The sequence below is a fragment of the Heloderma suspectum genome, chromosome 2 (assembly GCF_057233095.1).
Source record: "Heloderma suspectum isolate Gila_16-S chromosome 2, 16-S_ref, whole genome shotgun sequence".
NCBI lineage: Eukaryota > Metazoa > Chordata > Lepidosauria > Squamata > Helodermatidae > Heloderma > Heloderma suspectum.
In genome coordinates this window covers 221,910,314-221,923,460 of record NC_139459.1, presented here as the reverse complement: position 1 = coordinate 221,923,460, position 13,147 = coordinate 221,910,314, and the positions used below count along the sequence as shown (strand labels likewise).

The 13,147-nt window shown below is 45.1% G+C and overlaps 1 protein-coding gene across 4 annotated transcripts in view; it reads left to right on the top strand.

Moving 5' to 3' along the window:
- The window catches only part of UBE2O (ubiquitin conjugating enzyme E2 O), a 115,404-nt gene that overhangs the window by 82,384 nt on the left and 19,873 nt on the right, over positions 1–13,147 (top strand). For all 4 annotated transcript variants that reach the window (XM_084838177.1, XM_084838175.1, XM_084838176.1 and 1 more), the window contains one exon: positions 9,674–10,182. In XM_084838177.1, coding sequence (XP_084694303.1) covers positions 9,674–10,182 — 509 coding nt within the window. The remainder of the gene's footprint in view (positions 1–9,673; positions 10,183–13,147) is intronic.

The window sequence follows — 13,147 nt, the reverse complement described above, 5'->3', positions numbered from 1 at the left end:
TCCTTTCTCCACCTTGCTATTCCTTATTGAGGCCCATTGCCGTTGGCAGGGCAACCTTTTTGGTGAGTGGCACCTTTGTGGCAGGAGAACATTTTATGGTAGGGAATGCTAGGGAAGGACAGGGTGTTCAGTCTATCTGTGTGCTCTGCTGGCTTTGAAGAATGAATAAGCTTTTAGTTTTTAATATAATCAGAGTTTATTTATGTCTTAAGGCATAACGTCTTAGATGTACTCTTACATAGCTGGATATTCTGTTGGCAGGAAAATCATCGAAGGAAAACATCAGCTGCTTCTTGGTCTCTGTGACTCACATATATGGGGTAATGCGCCTGTCCAGAACAGTCGTTCGGTACATTCTAGAGCTGAACAGAGTTCAGGGGGGAGCCCTACCCACCCCCTCTGCATGGCTCCCACCTGCCTCTCATTTCCTTTTTGTCCGCCGCAGCAACTAGCGGCATTCAGAACATTCTCCACCTCACGGCTATTATAATGCAAAAATTGTTTATTGATCACGCCTGGGACACTAAGCATAGTCTTCTCTCCTTCTTTCCTTTTGTTCTTTCTTCCTTCCCTATTTTCTCTGAGTTCTCTTCTTCCTTTCGGCTTTTGCCCTTCTGGGGCACATGGACTCCAGGAGCTTTTTCAAAATGTTCCCCACTGCAGCGGGAAGATACCATTAACTGATGGACATTCCTACCACCTTCTCTGCCTCAGAGAGATACACAGGGTGGACTCTTGGACCCACTGCCAGGCCCTGACTAAACATGCCAGAAGGAACAGAACTGCATGTCTTCATGTCTTCCACTGGGAACAGGCCCTCAAGGTGGCAGATAACAGCCATGTTGAATCAGCCTCCGCATACTGCCTTGTCCTCCATTTGCAAAAAGCCGTCTCTCTCTCAGCTTATTACAGTGCACACCCATGGAAAGCGCTACAAGGCAATCGTCCCGGTATCAGGAGTACCAGCCCTTACAATGGCATCGGCTTCAGCTGCAACTTCAGACCAATCAGCAGCAGCGGCAGCTCAGCTCAGAATCAGGCTCTCAGTACTGATGACCAAGTCCAATATGGGCAAACCCACAAAGGCCTGAAACAAACGTCCTGCTAATCCCCGGTTGTTGGGACTGAAGAACAAAAAGAAAAAGTTTGATTAGATGACAAGCCAGTGACTGCGCCTGCACCAAAACAACCACCCATGGTATGAGTGGTTTCACAACCTCTCCTCTGGTCACTAACACCAATTCTGGAGAAGCTGCAACTCCCACAGGATCGCAACTCCCCAGATGACATTCAGTGTATTGGGTCGATATCAGAGGGCGAATCAGGGAGTGTTTCTGCCTGGAACTGTACCAGCATGTTCCTCAGGACTGTGTTCCACATAAGGATAGATCCCCTAGATAGCAAGAAACTTCGCCAGCTTCCTCAGCTTCTTTGGGAAGCTTCCTCCAGCACTGCTATGATATGCCATGGGATGGCCATAGGCTCACTTACTTCAGTAGATCTCCATACTACTGTGAGGACCACTCTCTGCCACAATGACACCAATCCTCCTCTTGGCAGTATCATGACCACAGGGACGTAAACCACCATTGTTACCACCCTCACCACCACTGTCCTCATTCCCCTCATTATACAGAACAATCAGAGGCACCTCCCACCTGTGCACCACCGACTCACATGGTATCCAAACCATCTGATGCACAGCTACAACAGACTACCACAGTACCTAAATTTACTAACTTACCATTTGCTCTTCTCCATCCTCTACCGACCAACTTCTTCCAGGATGTGATCCTGCCAAACCCCTGGAACCAATGCTACCGGCTATCATACCCCAGCTGCCATCAACAGCTCCACAAACGAAAACTTCACCAGTTACTAACCCAGAAACACCTGCCAGCCCACTTTCTAAGGATCACTCTTCAGGACAGGACAATTATTGCTCTGACTCATCCTCCCCGTCATCTGTAGTGGCTTCAACTGCCTCACTCGATGCTACTGTAGGAAATCAAAACCTCTCTCTCCTTCAGATGATGTCAGGCCATATGCAGACCGGATACTGTGAATGCCAAAGTCCTTAGGCCTTGGAGATAAAAGCTCCACCAGCCCGGGACCTGGTTTTTAAGAGGATACAACTGGACTTTGCTCCCCAGTAACTATTCCGGTGCACCCAACGCTCTTGCATGTCATTTAACAGTCATGGTTGAAATCTTCTATGGTCCCTCCTATGCCTAGGAAGATTTTAAAAAAAACCTATATAGGGTTCAAGAGGAAGACTGCTCTTTCCCCTTTAAACACTCCACTCCTAACTACATAATCGTGGAAGCATCCCAATCCAAGACTAAATGAAAACCACACTCTACCCCAGTCAACCCAGAGGAGAGAAAATTATACTCAGTGGGGCATAGAATCTACTCCACTGTGGCTCTGGCACTTCAGGTAGCCAACTATGAAGCCTGCATGGCAGCCTACCAGCAGTTTCTGCAGGAGAAAGAGTTGACCTCCCTTGACCACCTTCCAGAAGATGTGAAAAACATGGCAATGATTTTTCAGGCCGAAGGTCATAGGTTTTCCAGCCAACAAATCAACACAACTTGCCATATGGCCAACTGCGGATCCAGAGCAATGACAGCCACCATATCATTACGATGCCACACCTGGTTTCATACAGCAGGGCTTCACCAGGAAGCTGGATTAAGAGCGGAGGACCTTCCATTTGACAGTGAAAGCCTTTTCAGTGTGTCCACACGCAAGACCTTCGACTATGTCTATTAAATGAAGTCATCCACATGAAAGATGGGAATGGTATCCCTATCCTTTTCAGCCTCCCTGAATCATCCACATCTGTACTGTCAACACCAATTGTCAGCTCAATGCCAGCCTGGTTCAGCTTCAAGCAGACCCTCTAAACCAAGCTCATACACCTCCCTTCAATCTAGGCAATCGTTCCAGGGCAAGTACGGGCAATCTACATGGGGCAAAAAACCTGATGAATCCAAACCTCATTTTTTACTCTTACAGAGGGTCCTAATCACCAGCCCTCCCTCACCCAAATAAACTCGGATCTTTCCTAGCTGCTTGGGAATCAATCACCACCAATATGTGGGTACTTGCCATCATCATGTGGAGTTACTCCATTGAATTCAAAGACATCCCTCCCACAGGAGTCTTCTGCTCTATTTGTCCTACTCCATTTCTGAGAAGTGAAATTGCCACATTTTTAGGCAAGGGTGCTATAAAAAAAATCACCCCCACTCAAAAGCTCACCAGGTTTTTCTCCAGATACTTTATAATCCCCAAGAAGGACAAAGGTCTTCGGCCTATACTTTATCTCTGTGATGTCAATCACTACATTCGCCCAAGGAAGTTTTGGATGACTACCCTCTTCATCCTTCCCCTACAGTGTCAGGGAGACCCGTTCACCACAATAGACCTTCGTGATGCTTATTTTCACATCTCTATTCACCATGCCTCACATCATTTTCTCAGGTTTGCCCTTGTTAACAAACTCTACCAATTCAAAGTTCTCCCATTTAGTCTGGCCACAGCACCAAGGGTCTTTGCAAAGTATATGGCAGTAGTGGCAATACACCTGAGACTACAAGGAATCATTGTCTTCCGGAATCCCTTGGCCTATAGGTCAACAAGGAGAAGTCCTACCTAATCCCTTCTGAAACATGGCAATTTATAGTGGTGCTTCTTAACTCCACTCAGGCCTGTGGCTAACTGCCCGAAGACAGAGGAGACACACTAAGACATGTCACACATGAGCTGAAAATCCTGTCACGGTGTCAAGAAGTCCCTATCCAGCGCCTCTTTGGCCTCATGGTCACAACCACAGCAGTAACCCCACTAGCACAGACTGCTCCAGTTGTGGTTTCTCCAAGCCTTCAACCCAGAGATGGATGCCAAAACTTGCCTTCTAACTCTTTCCGTTCCAGTCCAGCACTCCATAGGCTGGTGGACGTTTCCAAATCATCTCTCACGGGGACGCAGCTTCCAGCATCTTTGCCTGTCGCTGACAGTAACTATAGACACATCCCTTTCTGGCTGTGGGTACCACTGTGGTTTGCTCAAGATCAGGGGACTGTGCTCTTGGCAGGAAGGAGCCTTGCACATCAATTCGCTCGTACTGCCTGTGGTTGCAAAAGCTTTCTGAGCACTCGAATCAAACATTTCAGGACAATCCATCCAAATCACCATGGACAACACCACGGTCGTATTCTGTATCAACAAACAAGGTGGAACGAAGTCTCCTTCCCTTCTGTTACACAGCCCGAACTTTTGGGACCAGTGCATACTCCACCATGTTTCCCCTCTTACCATCCACCTAGCAGGAATGTCAATCATCCTGGCAGACTCACTCAGCAAATCAAGGGCCACCCCTCATGAGTAGGAACATCCTCCGGCTGTCACGTCCAACATTTCCAAAATGTGGGGTGCTCCTACTATTGACATTTGTGCTACAGCTTTGAATGCAAAATGAGATGCTTTCTGCAGCAGGGTGAAACACAACCCAGACTATATAGGTGACGCCTTCTTCCTAAACTGGGGAAGTACCCTTACTTACGCTTTTCCTCCCTTTCCTCTCACTACACATGTTGTGAACAAAAAAGAGGATGACAGGGCCCATTGCATCCTAATAATCCCACATTGGCTAAGAAAACTGTGGTTCGCAACACTGCTCCTCCTGTCCACCCACACTTTTCTGTCTACCCACATTTTTCTATGCTTCCCTTGTCATCCAAAGCTCTTCACAATGAACCAAGGGAAGATCAGACACCTTGATCTGGAAACCCTATGCTTCACTGCATGGAAAGTGACCGACTTAACCAGTTCTCCAAATAAGATTTGGAGGTGATGACTGCTTCCCACAGACCCTCCACTCAGGCCTCATACAATGCTACATGGAAGGTATTTCTGGCCTGTTTCGCCCCTACGGGAGAGAATCTGGAATCTTGTGGTCTCCCTCACATATTGGACTTCCTTCTTTAGTTGAAAACTAATGGTCTGGCACTCTTATCCATTAAAGTTTACTTAGCAGCACTATTGGCTAATCCTAACAAGATAGAGAGCTCCTCCCTCTGCTTGCACCCTGATGTTAAACATTTCCTTAAAGGACTTTCCAACCATTATCCACCAGCCCCCCCACCTGTTCCAGCATGGAGCCTGTCAGTGGTCCTGGTGCAACTTACGGCAAAACCTTTCAAGCCTGTGGCTACAGCTGACCTAAGGCTACTTAGGATGAAAGTGGCTTTCCTGGTTGCCATTACTTCAGCACAAAGAGTGGGCGAATTGTGTGCTCATTGGCATGATCAACCATTCCTTGTATTCCACATAAATAAGGTAGTCCTGCACCCACACTGCTCCTTTCTTCCCAAAGTAATTTCACAGTTCCATTTAGATCAGGACATTGTATTACCAGCTTTCCTTCCTCCACCTACCTCCCCATTGATGGTCAAACTTCATTCCTTAGAAGTTAGGAGAGCTCTGTTGTTTTATTTAAACAGAACATTGTCATTCAGAATGTCCCCTTGTTCATTTGTCCGCCATTCTGACCCAAAAACGGGATGCCCTTTTTGGGCCAGCATTTTGCCAAATGGATCGTGTCAACTATACTTCTCGCTTAGTAGGTCACATGGCTTCCGGCTCCCCGGCACTTATGTGGTTATTCAACAAGGGCCGTAACATCCTCTCCTGCTTTCCTCAGGGGGATTCAGCTTCCACAGCTATGCAGTGCTGCAACTTGGGTTCAACCACTTAGCTTCATCAAACGTTACTGCCCTAGACATCAGGGCTCGTGCAGATGAGGCTTTGGCAGGGTGGTCCTTTTTCCATGTTTCGCATGACATCTTTCCCCTCCAGTAAATCTCTTGCTTTTCAGTCACCCATATGTATGAGTCGCAGAGACCACAAAGAAGGAGGACAGGTTGCTTACCTGTAACTGTGGTTCTTCAAGTGGTCATCTGTGAACTCTGACAACCCTTCCTCCTCCCGGCTTCAATGCCGTCTTTTATTCTTCTGCTGCAGCAGACTTGGAGCTGAGACGCAGGTGGGAGCCACACCTGCAGCACAGGTGCACAGAGGGAGTGGGCGGTACTCTTGCCTAAACTCTGTTCAGCTCTAGAGTGTTCTGAATTACCATTCTGCACAGGCACATAGCCCCATATGTTCACAGATACAGTTGCAGGTAAGCAACCTGTCCTTTTGTCCTTCCTCAGAAAAGCAAGGCCAACCAGATTTGCTGTAGCACTTCTGGAATTTGCTCCTGCCACTTTTGAGGTTGTAACTTTAGCTAAAAGCCAGTAAATATACTTAAGAAATATGCTTCAACTGAAAACAGCAATATTTGTAATGTAAAAAGACACTGGTGAGAGAGGAGCAGTAAAGGAGGCAGGACAGCCTAGTCCCAATGGACGTCCTACTCAGGAAGGTCTTCAGAACTTTTCAAGCACTGTATGTTACCCCTTCATCTTATCAGTTTGTCTACAGCTAGTGGACGTTTAAGTCTCAATTACTGTACAGTCCTCACATTTTCTCTATCTTCCTCCATTCTGGCCTCTTATGGCCTCTATGGCCTTTGGCTCCATCTGCTGTTGTTTGCATCACTGTAGGATAGCTGGAAGTGACATGATGGTGTCGTGTTGGTTTTCCTTCTTTGCTGCTCTTGGTGGGGTGGATCTGCTTAATCGTATCCAGAACTGAGTAACCTTGGGGAATAGATCTAGAAATTGCTTTCTGGGAGCACTTCCTGTGTCAGTAATTCATAATGTGCCAAGCAGCCCTTTGACATGTAAGATGTTAAGGATCTCTTATCATAAATGCAGCAGAATACACAAGGATTACAACCTTATGAAAGAGCTATAGAGTATGGATGTCTCTATAGGCGTGTCAAAGTTAATCACCTCTGAGCCCTGGAAACCATTCTACCAGTTCCTGTTGAAATCATAAAGTATCCACAGTGCAGCCATGTTGCTGATTTGGTACCTGTATCAAGCCCAATGTACCAGGAGAGCCCAAAATGATCTTCATTTCTAAGGCCCAGTTCAAAGACTTACCTGAGCCAAAGGTTGTGTTCTTGCGATGAAAGGACAGGTAGGGTGTCCCCTTCACCTCTGTGCTCATAACATAATATGTGACACGTACACACTTATATGCATATAAGGCCAAATTCCATAAATCCCTCCCTCTGATCCCCCTAAAAAAATAATCACATGCTTTAGGCCTTTGCACAACTGTTTCACATTTGGTATAGGGAGGGTGCACCTGCTTCTCCACAGGAATCTTTAGGTTTTGATAAGCATTTGAGTTGGGTCAGTGGCAAACAATATGTGCATTATCCATAACTTCTTGGAGGAAGGGTCGGATAAACACTTAACAAATAATAAAATTAAGAGGAGGAAAGGCAATCTAATAAAGTTCTTTAAACTGACATGAGAGCCTTGATTCCCAGGGCTATCTTCTTCTACAACTGATCGTTGACAGAGCTTTGCCTTACATCTCCTACAAAAACAGGATTCCCAAAATCTTTTGCTACCCTTCATGTCTGTGAAGGTATTTTGGAAGAACACATGCAGATGTTTCAAGTATTAAAAGGTGAAACTCATAACTTACATTGTGCTATCTTACTACTCACTGAAAATATTCCAGATTTCATAGTGAAAAATATTAGCATCTAAATGTAAGAATGAACCATGTGGTGGTCATAATGATTTCTCACATGCTTTATCTTTGATTCAGAACAGGCAATAAAGCATTAGAACATCAGTTTGAGAACTAGTTTATATGCAGAAGTTCATGAAATCATTCCAGTACAGAGTCTTGAGTAGCCTTTGAGTACACAGTATTAAAACAATGCATGAAAGGTTCTCTAGTTGACAGGGCCAAATCCTAATCTCAGATATGATGATGAAATGTGAAGGAAGTGATTTTAAGATACATGTGGCCCAGCTAGTTACGGTTTCATAAATTAAAAGCATGTTGCCTGGAACGATGTTTGGCAATCAATACAGAAGCTGAAACATGGATGTAATGTACTCTCAACAGTCAAATCCCAACAGAAAGCACATCTCCGTGCATACACCTGTGGAAGCTTCCTGACAAGCATAGGTGGTAGCCCCCATTTTAAAAAATCTAGCTTTGAGATTATGGAGCTGTTAATTAGTTCTGAATCTTAACAAGGGACATGGCCTTCTGACCAGGTGGAACTGGTGAGAAGTGTTGGCCAGCACTGCAACCTGGTTTTCCAGATATATAATGAATCCAGTGGAGCCCCAGTTTTGCAGACTTGAACCTCTTCCTACCCATACAACACCACCTGCTTTGCATGTCTTCTGCTTCTCCCGGCTCCTGCCCCTCTGCCCAGCAAAGCAACTTGAGCTGGAAAGAAAAGTAGCCCTAGCCCACCACCAACTCTGCTCCATAATAGTAGTAATTTTGCTGCCCATTCACCCTTCCTGACACTCTCCCTAAAACTTCCAAACCCAACTGTCTGTCAAGGGCTCCTTGGAGGCCTCTCTCAGTCTAATCCAGTAGCCAAGTCCAGACACAGACAAAGGGATTCCTTTCAAAGCTTTATTCTTCTTTTACAACTTAACAACTCTACCGTTTGCAACTAGATCTGAGCAGCACAGTACCTATGCCCTAAGTTGGAACAGTTGGTCCCCGTTTGAAAGGGAATTACTGGCAGACCCCTGAACTTAAGGACTAGGGAGAGTCCCTCCCCTTTTCCCTTGGATCCTCTGGGCGCAGCCGTTGTTTGCACGCCAACTGGGCACTACACCTCCTTTCTGTGCCCTCCATTTGGCGCCACTCTCTAGGTCGGCGTCGCGCGTCCACCAAGTCTGCTATCCGCGCTCTGTCACTCCCTGGACTGCTATCTAAGCTAGGAATGCTGGTGGGAGGAATTTCCGTCAGCTGTTGGCCCTGGGAAAGAGGAGCGTGCTCTTCTCCCAGGAGCGACTGCTCTTCCTCAGAATCAGAACTACTCTGGGATTCTATGGGCTCAGTGTCCACCCTGACACTGTCCTTCACTGAAATAGAGGCAATTGTCCATAGCTGCAATGGAATGTTTTTTTTTCTTAAAGTAGAGCAATGAAAACCTGCATAAAGATAGGTTCTTCTCCCCCCCGCCCCCCGTCCCTTTCTTTTTTCTAAAAGTCTTTGGGTAGGGGATGCAGAGCTGGTACAAACATGCATCAGTGTGATAACAGCAGAATATGAAGTTACAGGCATAGGGCAGGAGTAATCAAGCTATGCCAAGCCAGTTAGAGCAGGAGGTAAGTTTAGTAAAACAAGTCTAGATTCCTCAGGCAAGCCATAGTGTGTGCTTAAGGTAACAACCGAGCCAGTCTGACATAAAATAAGTATTTCCTGTCCCTTCTAAACAGGGTAATCATGTTAAACTGTTAAGCAGGCAAACAAGTCCTGCCCATCAAACCTCCAAGGGAAAAGGTTTCCCTATATAGGTCAGACTCCTAAAGGGAAAAACGTAGAGTCTGAGAATTACATACTGGCAAAACATTAGGCTATGGTCTTTAAAAAAAAAAAAAAAACAACCTCAGCTAAACGTTACACTCAACAGCATGATCAGCTTTGACTGATTAAACTCTCCTACAGGCATGTGGAGTCACCTTGGGCTGCATTTGTTGACCAGCATTTTTTTCCCCTGTAGGTAAGGAGGTTATTGAAGAAGCAGATAGTGAAGATCATGTCATGCTCCACAGATTCTCAGGGTACCATTGACCTCCCTGAAGGAGAATCTGCTGCAGCAGGTGACCAGCACTCTGAAGATCTTAAAGGCAGCTCAAAATGTGAACGAGAGGACTCTGCCAGCGGTGCTATAAGCTTACAGGAAGTAAAGGAAGAACACCTTGATGAAATGGGGAAAGGGGTCTCTTACGAAGCAGCTGGTCTCCAGTTACAGCCACCGTTTGTACTGAAACGGGATGATGGCTCCTCAGACTACAAGCTGCAGTCATTAGAACAGGATGCTGATGATGAAGCAGCAGACGACACAGATGACACCAGCTCCGTAACATCATCTGCCAGCTCCACAGCCTCTTCTCAAAGTGGCAGTGGCACAGGGCGCAAGAAGAGTATCCCACTGTCCATCAAAAACCTCAAGAGGAAACATAAGAAAAAGAAAACCAAGGTTTCCCGGGAGTTTAAACCAGGTGACAGGTAAGGTAAACCAGGCAACAGGTTCACATCATTCCACCGAAATCCTAGCCGTTTTCACTCTCAGATGTGAAGTGCTTTTGCCACAGAAATGCATGAAACTTCATTTTTTAACTTGGTGATGTGTGTAAAATGTTAGTCGCATTTCAAGAGAAACAGAGAAGTATAAAAGGTGATACTTTGCCACCCTTGTGGTGGCAACTGGGTCAGTTCTTTCAGGTTTCACTGATCTCTGTAATGAATAAAAGTAACCAAATTAAAGGTACCATTCGGAGAGAGCAGAGGGCCCGCTAGAGGGCCATAGGATATGGTCTGTTCCGGGAATCGACCTCAGAGCCTGCACTCCAAGGTTGGTTCCTGGAGAACCAACCTCCCCCCTCATCCACGCTGCCTCTGAGGCAGCGCGGAGAAGCCCCATCCATGCTCGGAAGACAAGCACAGAGCGACCGAAAAGGGGTGGAGCTGGTGGCGTTCCAGGGCAGGGAGAGCAGAGCTGTGCATACAAAACATCCTATGTGTTGTACGGCAGCTTCCTCTCCTGGCCAGCCTCCCCCGCCCCCCCCCCCAGCCGCTAGACAGCCGAAAATGGCTGTCTAGCAAAAAAGAGCAAAGCAGGAGAGGCACAGAAGGAACAACAACAACACCCCCGCCCCCATGTCTCACCTGCCTTGCTTTGGATAGGCAGTCACCTCCGAGGTCAGAGGCGGCCACCTATCTACTTAGGATTGTGCCCTAAATGTCTTGTCTTCACCAAGCAACCCCAAAATTCTAATTTCTGATGAAGTCTTCTAAATGAATTCATAGAAATTACTAGCCAACAAAACATGTTAATAGCCTCCCTCCCTCTATTTATCTGAATTTAAAAGCTAAGTTTTTGAAAGAAGAGAATATTCTCCAATCTGCCCTGACTGCAGTTGCATAGGAGTTAGTTCGTCACTGCTGGTTCCCACGCCCTCCCCAGTTCTAAAAGATCAGTGCGCTTGTTTGGATCTGTATCTTCTCTTTTCCCTGCCACCCTAATTTTGAACCAAAGTTTGCTAGAACTCAGTCAATAACTTTGATTTTAATGCCAGGGTTCAACGTAAGAACATGTGAAGTAATCAAATGTGCCTCTTATTGAGTGAGCATAAGCAGTCTTGCATACCTTCAAAGCCCATACAAAAGCACTTTCCAGGCTGTTTTCTGTTTAAGGCAGCTGCAAGCACATGCAAATAGCGACTTAGAGTTCATTTTACACCTTCCTTCGTGCTCAGGGTTAAGGTTAGAAAGAGGCAAGCAGGAGATAAGAGCTCCTTCCAAAGATAATTTGCTGACTTTGTATCCTTTTTGCACTAATCAACCCGTAATAAAATAACGTTCAAAAAGTAGATTTCTTTAAAAAACCAAGCAAGCTTCTGGCAGGGAAGTTCTGGCTTGATGCCTGACAGAGTTTGGCACTGCACTGTGTCCAATTGATTTTTTTTTAAGGACTGCAGACTCATATTAAAGGAATTTCTGCAAACGGGGGGTTGTATCACCATCTCGTCACCTAGAGACAATTCCTAGTTGCCAATGATGACCAGGCAGCATATGAATACTGAGCCTGTTCTAAGCCTGAAGGAGGCCAGCACGTTGCAAACAATGTTGCTTTCAACAGAACTTAGGATCTATTAAATTTGGGCTTCACCTTAAGTACTACTTTATAGAAACTACTTTATTCAGGATGTCCTTCCAGCAAAGAACCTTGGGTGAATTTGTGTTAGAGATATCTTATCCTTTCAACTCTAGTGATGTGAATTCAACCTCTTTTACCCCATTAAAAATAAAAGGTGGGACTAGGGAGAATTGGGAAAACACATGCATTATCATTTAAATCTACAAATCAATCCAGTAAGATAAGATGGTGACAACAAGAAAATGAAAAAGCAAAACATCAAGTATTGCCAACTAGATATCTGGGTATCCATTAGTCACTTCCAAATTTGTATTTCTTTGTGCTTTTGACCAAATGGATACAACTGCATGTACATTTTGAATCTTGTCTTTGTAAGAGGTACACATGTTATTTATACAGCAAAAAAGAAAAGCATGCTTTATTTGGCAGCAGCTAGCCAGGATCACTCTGGAACATTTGGGGCCTCTTGTTCTTGTCTAGTTAAACAAAGCAATCTATGGGCCTTCGTAAGAATTGATGTTGCTGAAGCATAGTTGAAAAGAGCTAGTGAAGAGGTTTGACTTAATGTTTTATGAATATATGTGATATTGGAAGGGTTATTATAATTGTGGTTTTGAAATAAAAATTGTGTAGACATGAGGAATATCTTGTTTTCCTTTAGCTTCATAATCATGGGCAAAATCTATGTAGCAGTCATCTGGCAATTAGATTTTGAATTTGTAACATTTCCAATCACTATGATGAAAAAGCACAAATGTTCTGATGTATATTAGTACATCTGTTTCAAAAATGTTTATTTATTATGTTTATATACCACCCAGCATTCAAATGCCCTCGGAGCAGTTTACAATCATAAAAACCAAAAATAATAAAATGACAACCAAAACAATAAATACAACAATGAAAATATCAGCATAATAAAACATTAAAGACATTGCAAATATTAAAGAACCAGCAGTAAAGTTAATGAAAGCAAGAGATTCAAGATTAAATGCCTGCTGGAAGAGAAAGGTCTTAACCTGGCATCTAAAATGTATACGCAGTGAAGGCGCCAGGTGAATCACTCCAGGAAAGGCATTCCACAGGCTACAGAGAAGGCTCTTTCCTTGGTAGCCACACCACTGCGGGCAGCTGCACCCAGAGAAGAGCCTCTGAAGACTACTGGGCAGAGACATGGGAGAAGGTGTTCCTTCAGGTTGCATCACTTAGGGCTTTAAAGGTCAACACCACCACTTTGAATTGGGCCTGGAAACTGGCTGGCAGCCAGTGCAGTCGACACAGCACTGGAGAAATATGTTCAAAACGGCCAATCAC